The sequence below is a fragment of the Schistocerca serialis genome, chromosome 1, assembly GCF_023864345.2.
Source record: "Schistocerca serialis cubense isolate TAMUIC-IGC-003099 chromosome 1, iqSchSeri2.2, whole genome shotgun sequence".
In the NCBI taxonomy this organism is placed as follows: domain Eukaryota; kingdom Metazoa; phylum Arthropoda; class Insecta; order Orthoptera; family Acrididae; genus Schistocerca; species Schistocerca serialis.
In genome coordinates, this window is record NC_064638.1 from 351,632,190 (window position 1) to 351,653,493 (window position 21,304).

General features: G+C 44.4%; 1 protein-coding gene across 1 annotated transcript in view; it reads left to right on the forward strand.

The window, feature by feature from the left end:
* LOC126457412 (apolipoprotein D-like) overlaps positions 1–19,970 on the forward strand; it is a 46,643-nt gene extending 26,673 nt beyond the window's left edge. The window contains exons 5-7 of the mRNA XM_050093685.1: positions 4,341–4,436; positions 8,176–8,461; positions 19,715–19,970. Of these exons, the coding sequence (XP_049949642.1) occupies positions 4,341–4,436; positions 8,176–8,461; positions 19,715–19,868 (536 nt within the window). The 3' untranslated portion in view covers positions 19,869–19,970. The remainder of the gene's footprint in view (positions 1–4,340; positions 4,437–8,175; positions 8,462–19,714) is intronic.
* The last annotated feature ends 1,334 nt before the right edge of the window (positions 19,971–21,304 follow it).

Consider the following 21,304-nt stretch of genomic DNA (forward strand, 5'->3'; position numbering starts at 1 on the left):
GCTATTGTGGAAGACAGAGATTAGAATATATGCAACAAATAATAGAGGACATTGGAGATAGATTTTACTCTTAGATGAAGAGGTTGGCTCAAGAGAGGAAATCATGCAGGACCATATCATACCACTCAGACGACTGATGACAAGAAGAAAAATGAGAGAAATGGCGTCAGTGCACCACTTTCGCAGCCATTGCCAGCCTTCAGAACTTAAAGCTGCTTCTTCTTGTAGCTCCTCAGTTGACCTCACGATGCTGAGTGCAAGCCATGCCAATATTTCAGCCAGAGAAACAACTCTGACAACAGTGGGAATCGAACCAGGAGCCTCTGCTATACAGTCAGACACGCTTATGCTCGGCACTGGAGGTGGACTCGGGTCTTATAACACTAACTAGTTGTTTATGCATGTCTTCACTTGTATATTTCACACGTCTCCTCCTTCCTTCTCTCACTGTCCATCTCTTTCTCCTTCTTTCTCTGTCAATCTCATACTCTCTCTCTCTCTCTCTCTCTCTCTCTCTCTCTCTCTCTCTCTCTCTCTGACAATATCCCCCTCTCCCCCTCTCTCTGTACCCTTCCTCCTGACCCCCTCTCCATCCATTCCCTCCTGCACCCCTCTCTCTGTCCATTCCTTCCTGTCTGTCTCACTCTATATCGATATCTTCCTCCCCCTGTCTTTGTATTCCCTCTGCCCCCCTCTCTCTGTCTGTCGTCTCCTCCCCCTCTCAGCGTTCATCTCATCTGCCCCTTTCACTATCCATCTCCTCGCCCCTCTCTTTGCACAGCCATACACATCTGCACATATACTCCATGGAACACATTCTGATACTACCCACACAACACGCCAGTAGTGCAGGGCAGCCTAAATTTCAGATGTTACCAACCCTTCTCACTCCTCTTCCAACCCTATAGGAGCTAGGGAATTCTTACACCCTCACTAGTTCTTCCAAAATAACATTGAGTATGTGTATAAAATTTGGTTGAAATCGATCCAGTGGTTTAGGAAGAGGCGGGGACCTTACAACGCATATAAGATTAAAAATCTGGAGGATTATCAACAGTTCTCTAAGCACAGAACTGCATGTCTGAGCCAGGTGTGTTTTAATGATTTTCCCTTTGGAAGTCAGTAGACAAGGAGCACTTTGTTAATTCGATGTGAGGAACAAAAGAGGGCATTCCCTGTTTGAAGGAATCATACTAACAGTCACTTCATGTTACTCGAGGAATTCACATGGAAAACTTAAATCAGGGTGTCCTCTCTAACATGAGTCCGCAATCTTAACTGTTACATCAACTGGATAGGTGATTTATAGTGAAGAAGTAACTTTTTTTTAGTTCTACATTTATATCGAGACGTTTTGACAACGACACATGACGCAAGTAACGGGCCATGGTGCAGCTCTAAAGTACCTTCACAGAAGATAATTTCCGCATTTTGTTGCTGTAATGCGAACATTGGTCGCGTTGTTGGTGTCCAAGTTCCTGGGACAAAATGTTAACAGTTAATAAATTACACTATTAAGCTTGATACTTATAAGGTCTGTTGGTGTATTTCTGTTATTGTCAGCTTTCCGTATATGCTCCTTATTTTTCGTTTTTAAATTTTAGTTACCTGACTCTGCAATTAGAGCAGTCACTTAAAATTATGTGTGAATAATTTTCAAGGCTCTGATAGTATAAACTGCCTGTCATTTTCTTTTGGTATGTTGTAGCCGTGTATCTGTTTCTCATCGATAGCTGTATGTAACAGGCACTACTTGTGAAATACTCGGATAGCAGTTTGTTAATATCTTGCTACAAAACATTATAGAAAAGAAAGGAAGGCTGAACGTGAAATCAGTTGCCTAAACCTAACTTACAGACAGCATCAACGATGACGCACGCTTGCGAGCTATAAAAAGCTACGGAGGCGGTTGTGACTAAACCCGGGTAGTCCGTGTCTAACGACGAATAAGAGTAACTGTGTAGTAGAACTGTTTTGACAGTTGGTTAAAAGATTCAGGAAAATGCCAACTATAAAAAATATTATTAGAGGAGTATCCTAATAATCATTCAAACAGACGTTGAACTTACTATCATTGCTCCAAATCCTAACGTGTTTAGGTATGAGCTGGATTTTCAGCAAAAAAGACATAATTGATTTACTGATATACTGTTACACGAATTTAACTTAAATACGAACTCAGCAGTTTAGTTTTTATTTAGGAAGGACAAGACTAGAAATGTAGTCGAGAGCGTGGTCATTATGGTCGGAGCACTCGCTCGGTTTCAGAATGGTGAAGGACGGAGTCACGAGCTCTTATCAATCTATTCTCCATCAAATGACTTCAGAAGATTGCAGAAAACCCGTAACCAACGGCTGTACCGAGGACTGAGAGCCGCTCCTTCTGGGTAATAGTCCCCCTCCATATTTCTCTCGGAAACTGTTTCTCAGACACGCTTCTCGGCTTATTCAATGCAGCAACAGCTTCTCAGAAGATTTTTGATCACTGATACCGCATTCCATAGAGAGCTGTGAAGTAGTGGAAGCTACCTTGTTTCCGGTTTTGTGATCCCAGCCAGCCGCGCCCCTACGGACAGGCTACGGCCTGGAATGCAGTCCCACCACACGCGAGGGCGATCAACTACAGGCCCCGTTACCTGGGCCTCGCCGCCATTCATTAAATGTGTTTACTAGGCGGCCACGGAACGGGGAATCTTGTCTCGCATTTCCGTACTGTGTAGCGTTGCCCTGAGTGGGATAAATAACATCGTAATCTCTAAAGCAGGTGTGTCCAACCCTCGGCCCGCGGGTCGCAGCAAGTATCAGTGCGGTCCAAGAAGTGAGCATCTATCTGCCACACGATCCGGAAAACAATCTTTAAAATACCGTTTATTCAATGTTATGATAAACTGAATATTTTCAATTTGAAACTTCCGCCACGCGATGCTTTTATCTCATTGGTCCATCCCATTCTTATAGCATTACCGCCCCTTCTCTACTGAAACCATCAGAGCCTCGGCCAGTCCGTTAGATGTCCTAGTCTATTAGCCTACGGCTACTCCAGCAGCAACTGCGAAACTAGAGATTTAGAGACATAAGCTCAAAGACAGTGTGAAATACAAAGCTATTCTTTTCAATTTGATGCAGGGAATTTGAAAATACATTTCAGTCAAAATCTTAGTATTTGTGCGATATCTTTTACAAACGATACAGATACGTTCCAGAAGATTTCCGGATGGAATGCATAAAGTTGCAATCTGACATCCAGCTACAGGAAAAGTTTGATCATGTATCATTTTTGGACGTTTACAAATAATAACTGCCCACAAACAAATATCCCTTTCTGCACAGTCGTGCGTTATATATGTAATCTTTGTTTTCGAACAATTATATTCAAGAGTGTAGCTCACGAAGGGTACAAATAAATGCCTCAAAAATACTAGAGTTCTTCCGGGGTAAGTTAAAAGCGTGGACGCTGCTGTTCTAATGGCCCGTAAGCATTTCTTTTAATAATTTCAGTCCTTCGATTACTTAACGAACTTCGCTATTTATATCGAACATGTACGTACCTTTCTTTCTCATTTTACCTAACATACACCAAATCTTCAGTAATCTACATTACGCATTCGAACATGTTGTCACTTGCGGCTCATCTGCCTACGTTTGCTTTCACTCCTCGTTTACAGTATGTTATGGACATTGTTGGATAGCTGGTTGTGATAAGTCTATAAAACGATACATTCAGATATGAGTACGTTACATGGTGACACGACGCTCCTTTCAGCCGTTTCTGCTATGTGGAGGACACAAGGACTAGGGCACCTCTTGATCACATTGTTTCATACTATCCCCCTCCATTGAGTTCACGTTTTCCCCATTAGAACACAAACACAGCAGTACAAAGAACAATGACTAGCCATAGTAATCTGTACAATTACACGTTTTACAACTCCACAAAAGTCTGGGAAAAGTTGTTATAGAACAACTGAGTTAACGTCAATGTGAGAAGTAGCTTCCGTCACAAGGTGAGTAGCGATATAAAATTGTTGGTATAGCACGAGCACGCAACATCTACGGAAATTAAGCGTTAAGTCACACATCGTAACTTTTTTTCAACGCAAAAGATTTGCAGCTCTTTAATTACTTATTTTACTTCATGTTCATCACAATTTAGGAAGTATATCAGTTTTATATAATGTCGTACAAGAAAATATTATTGTCTCTACAGCACTGAATCTTGAAAGGGCCAGTCAGTGACGATAAGCTCCCCAAGGAGAGTAAGACATGAGAATGTGTATTTCGTGTGTCGTTTACACCAGCGGCAAGCTGAGTGTAACTGTTTGCTTGTTTGTCTGTTTCAGTATCGATTGACTCTGAGTACATGGTGCTGGACACAGACTACGATACCTACTCCATCGTGTGGTCATGCAGCTCTCTCGGACCCTTCGTGAACAGGCGTAAGTATCGCCACTGATCGCCAATGCCTCAGCCACGCCCGCGTAACAAGTGGTGCTACGTTGATTACTAAGGAAGTCTGTACTAAGTGCAACACTTATTCATCTATAGGTTTCGCTAAAAGTTTTGAGAGGAGTCTGTTTGCTTTATCCTCCAATTACATTAATTCAAAAGCTTGCAATAGCGTTATTTATACAAAGGGTGAGGCAGTTAATACAGCCCAACATAAATAAACACAGAACGAGTGAATGTATTCAGGTGACGTTTTCGATAAAGAGATTTTTAACGTTTGTAGCTGCCCAATTACGACATCGAGTTTTTAATGAAACTATACACTTTTCTCTGGTATTGGAAACCGCCTTCGAAGTAACACGTAACTATGGTAGGGTTAGCGTTTTATTACGAGTGTTACATTAGGAAGTTCTCAGAGGAGCTACGTTCACTGTAGCGAAGAGAACTTGGAAACGTATGTAAGTGAGTATCGTACTGACGTTTGTGACAACTTAATTTCAACTTTTTCATCATGAAACTCTACGATAAGTCATTTATGTACTCGTTGTTTTGCCAGTATTTAGTTACACACAAATTGAGACACTATTATTGATCCTCCGCTACACAAAAAAGTCATGTTTACCTAGTACACAAGATTAAGTGTCTTTGGTTGCTGATCTTGGATTTATAGACAAGGTCTTTCGTCTGATTGCCTTAGGCGTCTTTAGCTGTTCTTTATATCCACACACCTGCTGTGTACGTTCCTTGGCCGTTCTGCTTTTGATTTTGCAATCGAAACCAAGAGACTCCCTTTTACATGTGAACTTCTTGCACCCTTAACTATAAAGTCTGTTTTAGTCAAATGATCAAGTACATTATTTAATGGTTCAGACGGTTTCGAACGACTAGTCATTGTCAGTTGCCCAAAAATACTTCTTTGTCTTCTAATAAGACCCTATCGAAATGTTGACTGCCAACATGCTCTGACGCAGCAATACGCCAAGAAGTACTTACGGCCTGTTGACACTGACTACTCAGTCGAAACCGGCTTAGCCACTAAAAAATTTACGTGAGCATTTGGCTGAAACACTCTGATGCTAGATATTCCCTTGTTACCTTTTACGGAGCGGCGTTCACAGTCATACGGAAATCTTTGAGAGGTTGGGCATGGTGGTCTAGTCATAAGGCGCAGATCGGCAATGCAAGAGGTCGCGATGTCGAATCTCGATCGCGCGATGGAAATTTTCTGTCTCTTTTTAATCTAGCCTTGGACTCTTAAAATGTGAAGAGTAGCCAGAATCAGCAGGTGGATCGGAATCCACGTTAAACTGGAGGCCCCTTTTCCTCTTTTGGATAGCAGGGGTGAACAAGAAACACACAGGTTGCTGAAGTGGCGTCCACTCGAAAGACTTGCACCTTACCTTTGAGCAACACGAAATTTCGTAGCTTCGTAGGACAAGAGTTTCACCTCTGACCGGCAGCCAAGCCTGCAGTTTGAATGTTATAGCCATTATTGAACGGAAGAATTAGAGCTTACTGACAACTCCAAAAAATATTAAACGGCCTCTTGCATTCATAAACATTTCACGCCATAGCCAACACAGTGTAAGCAGCAGAACCCAACATGTTATCACGACCATGAATCTATACATACCGCAGTACATTGGTTTGCTGAGGTCTGTTAAACTAGTCCGGTAATGTTGAATTTTATCATCTGAATCTTGTTCACTATGGCACGAATGTTGTGTGTGCGGGAGGAGATTTAAAATTTCCTTACGAAATGATGTATGCGCCGGAGGGCTTTAAAATTTTTCGATATGTTCAATGGCATGAAATCTTTTACTGAAAATGACTCTTGAGGTGGACGCTATAATCACGGCGATGGCAGCCAAGCTGGGAGACGAGGACAAATCTCTTGTTATTAAAGAAAAGCCTGCTGTTTTTATGAGGTTGCCCGTACTGGTGCGTTCTAGTTAGCTAGTCAGTTAATCTTCTAGGGATAATTTGAACGATTAATCTTAATAATGTGGAACAAGCCATTTTACCATTTGCATTGCACAGTCATCGTGTGTAAATATGGTTATACGCTCTTTTAATACAGATTTAAGTCAATAATTTCTACAGACCACCTTTTCAGATCACAAACAGACAGAGTAGAAATGGTTTTCAATAAGACATTTTTTCAGTTTTTTTTTTTCAATTTTAAGTTTTCTCTCAGTCACACATTTTATATTATTGGGCATGCCAGCAAATATTTTGGTGGCAGTCTTGTGCATCCTTTGCTGAGCTGGAGAGGACCTTAATGTGGATTAACGAATGTAATTTTTCTTCTGGTATCGTAATTTATTTGCCTTTATAGCTGAAGTGGGTTATTTACTGAAAGCTTCATGAGGGAGTGGGGGGTAAATATACTGTGAAGCAGTAGCCAAGTTGACCAACTTGTTGAACAATTTCTGCAAGACGGTTGTGCACAAACACCACATACTATTCTTACAGCACATTTTTGAGAAATGAACATTTTCTGTCTTAAGGATGAATTACTCCATAACATTATCCCATACCATATTACTGAATGAAAATACACATAATATGTGATTTCAGTCTCCCCAAGATTGGCAAAGCTTCGAAGTGCAAATGTGGCTGAGGTGTGTTGTTTTAGGAGTTCCAAAATGTGTTTTCTCTAGTTTAGTTTCTTGTCAATGTCGACACCGAAACGTTCTGAAGTCTCCCTCTAGTTATTACATCCCATAATGTATTACAATTATTAGTTGTGTAGTGCCGAAACATGAAAAAAACTGAATATGTTGTGCATATCTGAAATTGAGATTGAGACGATTCACAGAAAGCCACTAAAACTGAACTCTAGTATTATTTTAATTTATTCAAAACAAGAAGATCATGGAAACAGCACGTAATAATTTGATTTTCATTAACATTTGGATTAATAAATTTCTCTCTCAAGGAAGACACTAAATTCTGCTAAAGTCAACATTACTGAGTAGCTTCGGCTTGTGTGACTACGTTTAAAATATCTTTACTGAATAAATGATGTACCCCGCGTAACCAAGTAAGATATCGGACTTCTTAAAAAAATAAGATCACTGCGGGTTCAGTTAAACGAAAGATAGAAGTAATGGCTATTATGACTGGAAATACTTTAGTACCAGTCTGAAAAACCAAACTAGTTTCCTCTAGTCCAATTACAGAAGCCACATTTAACTTTAGGTACCGCAGGGTTTATAAAGGATAAGAATTGACGCAAAGAAGGTTTGCTGAATTCTTACAATAATTGTTATTTCAATCAGAAGCTACGCTTACATTCATCAGAACAAGGGCAGCAATCGTACCGATCAACGTAAGATCAGAGCAGACAAGATAATGAAAGAATAATGAACGACTCACATATACAGCAAAACATGAAACAAAAAGGAATGCTAGCTCCATACTGTTTGCTTATTCTTAGATAAACATGACACTTTAAATAAATTATTAGCACTGTAAAGCTGTAGCAGTTATTTTCTTAACATGTGCTTACCATTATTTTAAGAAATCTTTCTTAAATTATTCAGCGATTCAAAAGGAGGCGCCACGCCATTCAGTAACACTTGTAACAACATTATTTCCCATTTACCTAAACGCCCGCCGTTCTTCCCCACACGCTTCGTGTACAGTCAGGGCTGCAAATGCAGCAGAGGTTCGCCCTGTAACGCGGCTGCGGCCTTTTTGACGCTGACGGCGGCCGTGTTGCAGAGAACGCGTGGATCATGACCCGCGAGCGGCTGGCGCCGGACCCCGTGTTGCAGCGAGCCTACGGCCTCCTGGACAACTTCAAGATCCGGCGCACGTTCTTCGTGAAGACGGACCAGGAGAACTGCGACTACGTGGCCGCGCCCGGCGCCTCCGGCGACGCAGCCCCGCCCGCCACGACCCCCGCAGCAGCGCCCGCCGCCCCCGCCGCCCCCGCGGCCGCTGCCAACCCTGCCCCCGCGGCCGCCCCCGCTGCTGCTCCTGTAGCGTCTTCCAGAAGGTTTGCCAGGTAAACAACACTTCTTCTTCTCGTACGATGACTCTTTAAGCACGCTGCCTTTCATTTTCTACGTAAACTGCCAATAGGCAAATACACTGCTGGCCATTAAAATTGCTACACCAAGAATAAATGCAGGTGATAATCGGGTATCCATTGGACAAATATATTATACTAGAACTGACATGTGATTACATTTTCACGCAATTTGGGTGCATAGATCCTGAGAAATCAGTACCCAGAACAACCACCTCTGGTCGTAATAACGGCCTTGATACGCCTGGGCATTCAGTTAAACAGAGCTTGGATGGCGTGTACAGGTACAGCTGCCCATGCAGCTTCAACACGATACCACAGTTCATCACGAGTACTGACTGGCGTATTGTGACGAGCCAGTTGCTCGGCCACCATTGACCAGACGTTTTCAATTGGTGAGAGATCTGGAGAATGTGCTGGCCAGGGCAGCAGTCGAACATTTTCTGTATCCAGAAAGGCACGTACAGGACCTGCAACATGCGGTCGTGCATTATCCTGCTGAAATGTAGGGTTTCGCAGGGATCGAATGAAGGGTAGGGCCACGGGCCGGAACACATCTGATACGTAAAGTCCACTATTCAACGTGCCGTCAATGCCAACAAGAGGTGACCGAGACGTGTAACCAATGGTACCCCATACCATCACGCCAGGTGATACGCCAGTATGGCGATGACGAATACACGCTTCCATTGTGCGTTCACCGCGATGTCGCCAAACACGGATGCGACCATCATGATGCTGTAAACAGAACCTGGATTCATCCGAAAGAATGACGTTTTGCCTTTCGTGCACTCAGGTTCGTCGTTGAGTACACCATCGCAGGCGCTCCTGTCTGTGTTGCAGCGTCAGGGGTAACCGCAGCCACGGTCTCCAAGCTGATAGCCCATGCTGCTGCAAACGTCCTCGAACTGTTCGTGCAGATGGTTGTTGTTTTGCAAACGTTCCCATCTGTTGACTCAGGGGATCGAGACGTGGGTGCACGATCCATTACAGCCATGCGGGTAAGATGCCTGTCATCTCGACTTCTAGTAGTACGAGGCCGTTGGGATCCTGCATGGCGTTCCGTATTACCCTCCTGAACCCACCGATTCAATATTCTGCTAACAGTCATTGGATCTCGGCCAATGCGAGAAACAATGCCGTGATACGATAAACCGCAATCGCGATGGGCTACAATCCGACCTTTATCAAAGTCGGAAACGTGATGGTACGCATTTCTCCTGCTTACACGAGGCATCACAACAACGTTTCACCAGGCAACGCCGGTCAACTGCTGTTTGTGTATGAGAAATTGGTTGGAAACTTTCCTCATGTCAGCGTGTTGTAGGTGTCGTCACCGGCGCCAGCCTTGTGTGAATGCTCTGAAAAGCTAATCATTTGCATATCACAGCATCTTCGTCCTGTCGGTTAACTTTCGCGTCTGTAGCACGTCACCTTCGTGGTGTAGCAATTTTAATGGCCAGTAGTGTATGTCTCGCTCCGATCGACAGTTACGTATCGTCAGTCTGGGCAAAGAACAACGCAAATAAGGTGATTGTATGTTCTGTAGTCAATAACGTTTAGTTTGAGCGTATCAAAAGTTATTACTTATAGCCAAGGAGACATTTTTTAACTGTTATATTTAGGGCGATTGGAAGCCTTATGTTACGTGACTATCTCAGTCATACTGGAAAGAAATGAACTTTCTCGTCCGCATTGGATTGCTTTACAACACTTCATCATTAGAACTAAAAAAATTCAAACAAGTTAAATGCAAAGTCATTATTAAATATGAAAAAGTAACAAGATGTATTTCTACAAATACTACATGTCAATAAGTCAACTTCTGCCCATATTATTCAGTTGACATCAACTGCCGTGCCTCCTCATGCACTGCATTTACAAAATTGAACATTTGCGTTTCTGGGGGCCACACAAGTACGCTTTCTTTATTAGAACGAAAAACACAAAGAACTTTTTATATTTATAGAATTATAACGTAATCATTATTACTCATTTTTTGGAAACATAATCAACAGCGATCTTTAAAAAGAGAAACGGTTACTGCTCCCATACCGATTACTCACTCGATAAAACGAAACGAACATGTTCCTCTCAGAGTAGCATTTCAATCTACCTCCTCAGTTACTTGCTGTAGATATTGCAGTCTCTGTCTTCTTCTACAGGTAGCAAATGAAAGCATTAAAATGAAAGTGGCCAGACATAACTAAAAACGTAGTTGTTCAACACACGCAATTACTTTATGATTCTAATAACTACTCATAAGCGGCGAAACAGATAAATTGTTGTTAGTCCGTTCAATGCAGTGAAAGCAGTTGTGAACCAAGAGGCATTTTCCAAAATAAATCCGTGCTCCAATCCGAGTATGTCACATTCCGAGGATATAAGTCTCTTGAGGCACATGCAGGATAATTACGTTTCTTCAGAACACTAATATTTTTCCACGTGCGCCATCCATTTCCCAAAAGAGTCTGTACCACAGTGATGGTATTGTATCTTCAGATAATCCAAACGCAAAAGTTAATAAAAGCATCACAATTAAAGAGAGAATATTTGCCCTCGCTACGCTTTACGCAATGTAAAACGCTTAACGCAGGTTACTCATGATGTGCTAAACACAAAACTTCGTGCAGTTATACTTAATAAGAAAACAGTGCTGTGGAGTGCGTTGTATGGTTTAGAGAAATCTTACACACACTGCGTAACAAAATTAAAGAACCACTTTTTCGAGACCCCGTAAATGTCTCCCTCTAGATTGGCGACGCTTCAGACGCTCATGCGAAAAAAGGCTAGAGCTCAGAAGTTGATGTGAGATCTATGGTCGGTTGGTTCCACGACGGCTCTTCCCAACGCCACCGTGGAAGCGCACGTGATGACAAGGCCGTCACAGCCCCTCTTACCCACATTTCACAACTTCTTTTGACGTCTCCGCCATAGAGGTCGGAATCGCGATGCCCAGCGTTGAAGTCACGCACCTTTTTTTGCGTGTGGCCGAGGAAAACAGTTCAGACACAATTCCGCTAACACTCGACAAGAAAGGACTTCGTGGGGTGGTATACAGGGTGTCAGAGTAACCCCATTTTCATTCGGGCGTTGATTCCACACATTTGGCCCTCGAAGACGACAGTTCACACTCTGGTGAGCGACAGGACAAAGTTTTTGACATAATTTGTCAATGCTGACTCCCACGGACGTTCCAGGCCTTCTCCAAGCACACCATGAGCCAGCAATCCTACTGAACGCGACCCGTCCCTTTGGAGTGCAGCACAATTTTTGCTCTGGTGTTCAGGATGGAAGTAGTAGGGACAGCTCAAAATCATTCGTCAAAATCTCAACGCTTTCTGGTGGAGCAAGCGGTGCTTATGCTTTTTCAGGCTCCCCATTTCTTGTGGCCTGATCACGGAAAGATACCAAACTCACACATATGTGAGAAAAACGGCAAAGAGTGCCTCTAAGACCCCCAGTTCAACTATACCTTCGGTGACAACCGGTCCACCTTTCTTGAGCACTTTAAAAGTCTACCTGTAGAGAAGCATGCCGTGACGAAGTCCTAGGATCTTCGACGCCGTTCCGGTTTCGCACCCCTACTAGCAGATGCTAGAGGAGCGGCGTAGCCTGCCTGCAGGCTCCTAGCACTCTCGACATGGGTTGTCTGTATGCAGGTACGTTTTTAAGATGCTCAACAACGGTCAAAGATGTGTGGGTGGCATCGAAAGTACTGCCGAAGTGGGTGGACTTACAGGGACCCTTTGCATTTTTATTCACTCATGGGTCAATGTGGGAGCTAAACAGGAAGACTGAACAAGTATAAGCACCTTTTGCTGCTTCAGATCACGTTTCAAACTCCATCGAATAGTTTTGAACGGATCGTAGATGTTCCATCCGCACACCAGAGCAAAAACTGTAGTCGCAGTGCTCTCCAAATGGGTGAGTTCACGTCCAATGGCGTTGCTGGGCCACTATGTGTTCAGAGAAGGGTTTAATCTTCCGGGAGAGAAGCGGGGTTGTCATCAGTGTCAAAGAATGTCAAGAACGTCGTCCTGTCGCTCACTGGACTGTAAGCTGTAGTTTCCGATCGCGAAATTCGCGGAATGAACGCTCCAAAAAAGAGATGGTTTCTTTGACGCTATTTATGCCATACACAGTGGAATTTTGCTGTCGATTTTGAGCGACGATGTGTCTGAAATGTTTTTCTCGGCTACCCATAAGAAAACTGCGTGATATGAGCTCATGGCCTCGCGGTTGTGAGCTCCATCGCGCAGGCGTCAAAAGATGGGACGAAATGATCGGTAACAGGGGGTACGACGACCTCCACGTCTACGCCGTTCCGGTTCCACACACCTACTAGCAGATGCTAGAGCAGCGGCGTAGCCTGCATTTGGCAGAATTATAATGGCATTTGGCCCCTATGTGACATCATTAGTTTACACTTCACATGAACATCTGAGATGTGGCCTTTTTTTCGCATATGAAGCGCCGCCGAACTCGACAGTGATTTCGTAGGACGCCACAGTTTCATATCCTTACAGAGGAAGTTTGTAGGTATCTTTGGGCAAAATTTCAAACTAATGTGCTGCAGAGGGGTGTGGGGGGCAATTATAAGGTTTCGAAAAAGTGATCATTTAATGTTGTTTGCGTTTTGAAGAGAAACTCTGAAAGTTTTTTTTACAAACATTCGAGATGCGAACCATGAGTGGCCCGGAAGACATTAATATGGTAATAGAATTCCTGCCATACCCGTCCCAGAATGGCATCGTCGACTGTGGCAGTCGCTTCCCTTATTCTCTCCCGGCGCTCTGCTACATCAAGTGGTAGAGGCGGCACATACACCAGACCTTTAATGTGTCCCCACAGAAAAAAGTCACATGGAGTGAGATCTGGTGATCGGGGAGGCCATTTCATGAAACAGGTGTCTCCTCCTGTGGCACGGCCGATCCATAGATGCGGCAACTCCGTGTTCAGGAACCCACGAGCTTCACGATGAAACCTGGGTGAAGCCCCATCCTGCTGAAAGACGAACGTAGAGTCCGATTGCATTTGAGGCATCATCCATTGCTGCAGCATGTCCAAGTAGGAATATCTAGTGACTGTGCTCTCGGCGAAGAAGAATGGCCCAGACAGTTCTCGACGTGACAAGGTACAAAAAACATTTACCTTTGGGGAATCACGCTCAACTTCAATGCTTTCGTGTGGATGCCTTGCACCCCGGATTCGACAAGTATGCCCGTTCATTTTCCCGTTAGTGTGAAAAGTGTCTTCGTCGCTAAAAATTAAGCGATCAACAATGCCATCCCCATCCTCATTCAATTGTTGCAACTGCGAACAAAACTCAAAACGCTTGTCTTTGTCGTCGTCATTGAGCACTAGCTCCAATTTGAATGGTTTCATAGACAACTTCTGTCGCAGGACTTTCCACACTGTCACTGGAGCCATTTCGAGTTCACAGTATGCTCGACGCACCGATTTCTTTGGACTGCTTATGAATGTCTCTCGTACGCAGTCCACAATCACTTCACACAACCTGGGACGTCCGCTTCACTTTGCCGGGCACAAGGAACCCGTTGCAACGAATTTGTTATGCCAGTGGTAAATGGCCTTCCTTGTTTGTGGCTTCTTACCGTACTTGGTTCTAAACACCTGTTGAACAGTTGTAGCACACTTGTTTTTGTCGAATTCCAACACACAGAAAGCTCGCTCCGCACCTGAACTCGCCATGTTTGCAACTAGCGCTGACTATCGGGAAATTACCAAACTACGCCTTGGCGGTACACATGAAAAAAAAAAAAAAAAAAAAAAAACTTTCAGGGTTTCTCTTCAAAATGACATATGTATGATATCTGTACAATGTTTGGTTCTTGGGCAATAAATAACTGAAAGTGTTCCCGGACTTTACGTACACCTTTCTATGAGGAACTGTGAATGGCTTGTAATTTCTGTTTAGGTCTATTGATGAGGATGCGTCCATATATATTATGTACTTGACAGTGAGCAGCTCTCTAAATTGTCTAACAACGTTTCGTAAAGTACTGTCTGAAAATAAGCTGGTGGAAAAGGTGTCGTTCTTTAAAAAAATCTTCTCTCTTCGGCGTCCCCTACCTGTTTGACGACACTGCCTGACTGAAAAAGCTCCTATAATGGGAAGAGGAAACGAGATGAAACTTCACGGGTTGAGACGATATGTGATGTTGTTGCAGTGATTTCAAAATCAACCCAAATCTTGGCAATATGAACCCATTTGTAAGTAGGGTGTTGCAACGTCCCTGGCCTGGAGGCATGCACTGATTAGGTTGGGAAGGGTGTCATGAAGTAGTTGTATCCTATCCTGAGGCAAGCTGGCATGCAACTGTTGTAAATGGTCCTTGATGACATGGATACTAGCACTGGGACGAAAATGACATCTGAACTGGTCCCAAACATCTTCTATTGGGGACAAATCTGTGGATTTTCACAGAGGAAGACTGCGCTGTAGTTCCTTCTCTAGATTGTCGTACAGATGACGAAATTATAGATATCGAAATAGATGAGAGAGGGATAGAAAAACAATTAAAATCTCTAAAAAGAGGAAAGGCCGCTGGACCTGGTGGGATACCAGTTCGATTTTACACAGAGAACGCGAAGAACTTGCCCCCCCCCCCCCCCCCCCCTTCTTGCAGCGGCGTACCGTAGGTCTCTAGAACAGCGTAGCGTTCCAAAGGATTGGAAAAGGGCACAAGTCATCCCCGTTTTCAAGAAGGGACGTCGAACAGATGTGCAGAACTATAGACCTATATCTCTAACGTCCATCAGTTGTAAATTTTGGAACACGTATTATGTTCGAGTATAATGACTTTTCTGGAGTCTAGAAATCTACTCTGTAGGAATCAGTATGGGTTTCTAAAAAGACGATCGTGTGAAACTCAGCTCGCGCTATTCGTCCACGAGACTCATAGGGCCATAGATACGGGTTCCCTGGTAGACTTCCGCAAGGCGTTCGATACAGTTCCCTGCAGTCGTTTAATGAACAAAGTAAGAGCATATGGACTATCAGACCAATTGTGTGACTGGATTGAAGAGTTCCTACATAACAGAACGCAGCATGTCATTCTCAATGGAGTGTCGTAGGACCGTTGCTATTCACAATATACATAAATGACCTTGTGGACAACATCGGAAGTTGACTGAGGCTTTTCGTGGATGATGCTGTAGCATATCGAGAGGTTGTAACAATGGCAAATTGTACTGAAATGCAGGAGGATCTGCAACGAATTGACGCATGGTGCAAGGAATGGCAACTGAATCTCAATGTAGACAAGTGTAATGTGGTGCGAATACATAGAAAGAAAGGTCCTTTATCATTTAGCTACAATATAGCAGGTCAGCAACTGGAAGCAGTTAATTCCATACATTATCTGGGAATAGGCATTAGGAGTGATTTAAAATGAAATGATCATATAAAGTTGATCGTCGGCAAAGCAGATGCCAGACTGATATTCATTGGAAGAATCCTAAGGAAATGCAGTCCGAAAACAAAGGAAGTACGTTACAGTACACTTGTTCGCCCACTACTTGAATATTGCTCACCAGTGTGGGATCCGTACCAGACAGGGTTGATAGAAGAGATAAAGAAGATCCAACGGAGAGCAGCGCGCTTCGTTACAGGATCATTTAGTAATCGCGAAAGCGTTACGGAGATGATAGATAAACTCCAGTGGAAGACTCTGCAGGAGAGAGTCTCAGTAGCTCGGTACGGGCTTTTGTTGAAGTTTCGAGAACACACCTTCACCGAGGAGTCAAATGGTTCAAATGGCTCTGAGCACTATGGGACTCAACTGCTGAGGTCATTAGTCCCCTAGAACTTAGAACTAGTTAAACCTAACGAACCTAAGGACATCACAAACATCCATGCCCGAGGCAGGATTCGAACCTGCGACCGTAGCGGTCTTGCGGTTCCAGACTGCAGCGCCTTTAACCGCACGGCCACTTCGGCCGGCACACCGAGGAGTCAAGCAGTATATTGCTCCCTCCTACGTATATCTCGCGAAGAGACCATGAGGATAAAATCAGAGAGATTAGAGCCCACACAGAAGCGTACCGATAATCTTTATTTCCACGAACAATACGAGACTGGAATAGAAGGGAGAACCGATAGAGGTACTCAAAGTACCATCCGCCACACACCGTCAGGTGGCTTGCGGAGTATGGACGTAGATATAGACGTAGAGCGCAACATCACGCAGACTATTCTTAGAGACACACACCATGTGGGAGCGAACATTGTCCTGCTGAAAAATGGCACAGCGATACCGTCGTACCTGAGGTAAGACATGGATCAGGATGTTCTCTCACTCAGTATCAGTCATGACATGAAGACAAACCCGATGGCTACCAGCACAATGACGCCACGAGTAACACCACTGTGCCTCTTCAAAATACTGGCGGCAGAAGAACTCTTCGCAAGGCGCCACTATACCGTTGACGATGGACGTCTAGTGAAGTATAGCGCAGCGATTCATCTTTATCACAATACAACACTACTCATAAACAGTGTATAGTTTCTGGCCACAGCACCACTGTAAATTCCGTCATTTGTGTAGCGTTGTTAACAGCAGCCTACGCTTGGGACAATAATTCTCTAGTCCGGCTGCTGCCAGCCTCCGACCATTGGTGCAGGATGACACAGAATGTTACCGGAGCCTGTTACTGTCACAGTTTACTTGGTGGAGGAGTAAGGGGACTACCATGTGCTGGGTGCACGTATGGAGTGATGATCAGTCGTGGTCGACTGGACCCTTGACGATGAAGACGCCTGTCCTTACGAGCCCACGCTCTTCGACATTGGGTCACTGCCATACCCGAATGCCCCATAAATCTGGATATTTCATGAGTCCAGTAACAAGCCACACCGAGATCCACAAAGCGGCCCGTTTCAAACTCTGACAGATACTGCCGACGCTGTTTCACACGAGCTCGCATCATCTTCACGTCCTCCACACTGATCACTCAACATCTGTCGCTGTTCACGCCCCTTACATACGCTGCCATACCTGGTAACAACTCCACACACGACCAACACTTACGCACTCTGGTGGCCGTTAAACCACTAACGGAGAATTTGTCGGAATCGCGTGGTCCGGTAGCTAGCGTTGCTGCCTCTGGATCACGGCGTCCCGGGTTCGATTCCCGGCCGGTTGATTGTGTTGTCCTCATCATTTCATCATCATCATCATTCGCCAGTGGCTAGAAGAGACTGTATAAAAAACTGGGACTTCGTACGGACGCTGATGACGCGCAGTTGAGCGCCCACAAATCAGTCATCATCATCGCTAACGGAGAATTGCAACCCCGTTGAGTTACACACCCGCTGATGGGGTGTACGAGTATGAAGTTACACTGATCTCCATCGATGACTTCTGCGTGCTTCAGTCTTTTTGCCAGGCAGTATGCACTGATCAGCCAAAACAATATGACCACGGTCCACTGCAGGACTGGATGCCTATTGGTGGCGTTGCGAGCACGTGACGCAGTAGGAAATGTTTGTAAGCCAAGCGGAAAGTGATGGGGATTACCCTATTGAAGATATTCGCTGCAAATGGAGGAAACCACTGAGATAATGGACGTATGCAAAGGGCAGTTTATTATTACACAGAGCCTGTGAACGAATATCCCGGAAATGGCGAAGCTAGTCGAACGTTCACGTGCTACTTTCATGAGCATCTACAGAGTGTGGTAAAAGTGCAGAGAAACTACTACTAGTCGCTAAATGTTTGGACGTCTACGACTCTTTAGAGAACATTGGGTTTGGAGAGTTGTCTGCTCTGTAAAGTACCACGTCTGGCAAAAGAGCATAATGCCGGTGAACGCACATGTGTTTTGGCGTACACCATTCAGCGCACACTGTTGAACAAGTGGATTCGCAGTAAAGGACTCCTTCATGTTCACAAGTTGGCCCAACGTCATCGCCAATTACGATTGTAGTGGCCTCCGGAGCATCGAGATGGAGCCGTGTAACACTGAAAAACGTGCCGGCTCGTCGGATGAATCACGTTTTGTTACAACAGGTAGACGGTCGTCTCGTCAAATGCCCATTCAGGCGAATAGCTGTTGGAAACGTGCACCGCGCTCCGAAAAGAGGCCGGCGGGAGCAGTATTATGCTCTGACAGACATTCTCCTGCGCTCGCTTGGGATGTGTGCTAATGATCGAAGACATCATGTCAGCTACGAACCATCAGCTTCCCTTCTTCTTTGGCGATGATGACGATGGTGATATTCGGTTTGTGGGGAGCTCAACTGTCTGTAAAAAGTTCCAATCCTTACAGTGTAAACTGAAATGATGAGGACAACGCAAACACCCAATCCCCGAGCGCAGAAAATCTCCGACCGGTCCGGAAATCGAACCCGGGACCCCGTAATTCAGGGGCAGCACCGCTAACCACTAGAACACACGCTGCGGACTTCATGATTGATGTCTTTCCTGACGACAATGTCTGCTCTCAGCAGCATAATTGTCCGTGTCTCGAAGCCAGAATGGAGCTACAGTGATTTGAAGAGCGTGATAGCGAAATGACGGTAACGTCTCGGCCACCAAATTCGACTGATGTGGATCCAGTGGTTCCCATCTGCGTCGGTCTCGAGCGCCATCAACGCGTATACAAATTAGGGGCCAGTTATTTGCGGGAACAGTATTATATTGCGTTACAAAGACGGCTGGCCGCTGTGGCCGAGCGGATCTAGGCGCTTCATTCCGGAGCCGCGCTGCTGCTACGGTCGCAGGTTCGAATCCTGCCTCGGGCAAGGATGTGTGTGATGTCCTTAGGTTCAAATGGTGCAAATGGCTCTGAGCACTATGGGACTTAACTGCTAAGGTCATCAGTCCCCTAGAACTTAGAACTTCTTAAACCTAACTAACTTAAGGACATCACACGCAGCCATGCCCGAGGCAGTATTCGAACCTGCGACCGTAGCGGTCGCACGGTTCCAGACTTTTGCGCCTAGAACCACTCGGCCACTCCGTCTGGCATGTCCTTAGGTTAGTTAGGTTTAAGTAGTCTTAAGTCCAGGGGACCGATGACCTCAGATCTTAAGTCCCATAGTGCTTAGGGCCATTTGAACCAATTCGTTACAAAGACGGCCCACAAACCATTAAGAAGATGGTCGTAATGTTTTGGCACGGTCAGTGTATGAAGACTGAATGTCCTAACTTGATACACGACTTGAACCGTGTTGTCTTACTGCTGCTGTCCGCTTTGCAGGGAGACGCCAGCCCTGGACAAGGAGGAGGCGAGCGCTGGCCACAAGAAGCCCCTGGCTGACGTCGCTCGCGAGAAGAGGCCGGCCACCAAGCCGGACAAGGAGCAGGACAAGGACAAGGCCCCCAACAAGAAGGCCTCCAGCGGCGCCGCCTAGCGGGACACAGTCTCTATTTATTTCCTAGTTTGTAGTCACGTACTATTTATTTGATCGCCTTCTTTTTGTACGAAATAAAAAAAAAACTTTTTTCTAATATAATGAACGTTCGTTTTTTTTGTCGATCATAAGCGGTGATTTTTGTTAGCCAACTGCTTCAGCAGTCAGCTGCAGCGCCGTTGCCACATATTATTTCTTACAAGGTGATTGAGATTTTTACTTTGTTGAACATCTAACACTTCCTCATCTGCCGGCATTTGCTCCTCTATCAGTTCGTTCGTCAATAGATCCTAATGTCAGCAGTGTTTACCCCTACAAGCAACGCCATTTCAAGTACACGCTTTCACAAACCATCTGTCCTCGTACCATAAACTACCAGTTCGCGATGAGGCTAACATTATCAACATATCCCATTCTCCGCTCTCGAAGTAGTCGGAATGATTTCCCTTCATACGCGACACATTAATTGCGTTTCATAACGCACCATGTACAGTCGTGCTCAAAAGTATCCGAACGACTTGAATTGCATTTCGCCTGATTCGCATGCAACCGGCATAATGCAGCTGTCTAGCAGATCCTCTAATCGCTCCTTGGTACAGTCGTTTGACTATTGAAAATGGTTCCAACAAGTCACCACTAGAAAACACTGCTCTGTATCGCAATAACTCAAGATGTAAAGTAATACCACGATACTACAAATATCAGGGAACACCTTATCACAGATATGACTGTCCTTAAGACTTGTAAGCTCACATCTATTACAATAAATGACATACCTGAAACTTTACCACTCTCATTATTACGTCAGATAGGTAATGCACGTAGTATGTTCGTCGTATTCATGGTTTACTCTTGGAAGTAACATACCGTACTTATTATTTAACACAAAATAACATAAAAAATTTAAGTTATTCAAGAGTAGCTAGTTGAGAATATGTACGAACTTCAAATGACACGACGAACCGTCTCGTTCTGCATATGGATTCAAACCCAGGTCATGCAGACTAAGCAAAGATTTCGTGACTGACGGAAACTAACAGTCATTCCTGATTAGGCATACAGAGAGTGATATACCTCGATTTTAGACAGTATCAGTTAACAAATATCAACTTTAAATTACACAACGCAGATATTTTTAACGGACGCGAATTCCTACCCAGCATCTACTGCCCTGTTAACGAACTACGAAAGATGTTAAAAATTGCTTCTTCACAAGTAACTTACTTCAAATGCCGTGAGGTAAAGCTTTGTGTTGGATAGGGATTCGAACCCATAACATAATTGGATTGCTATCGAAGCACAGTCAACTGTGCAATATCGGATTTTCTCGGCAGTAATTTATGTTTTAACTTAGATGATGAGACGAAACATTAATTTTTTCCTTCTCAGGACTCCAACCCGGCACCTATCGCTGTAATAGTCTAGAGAAAACGAAC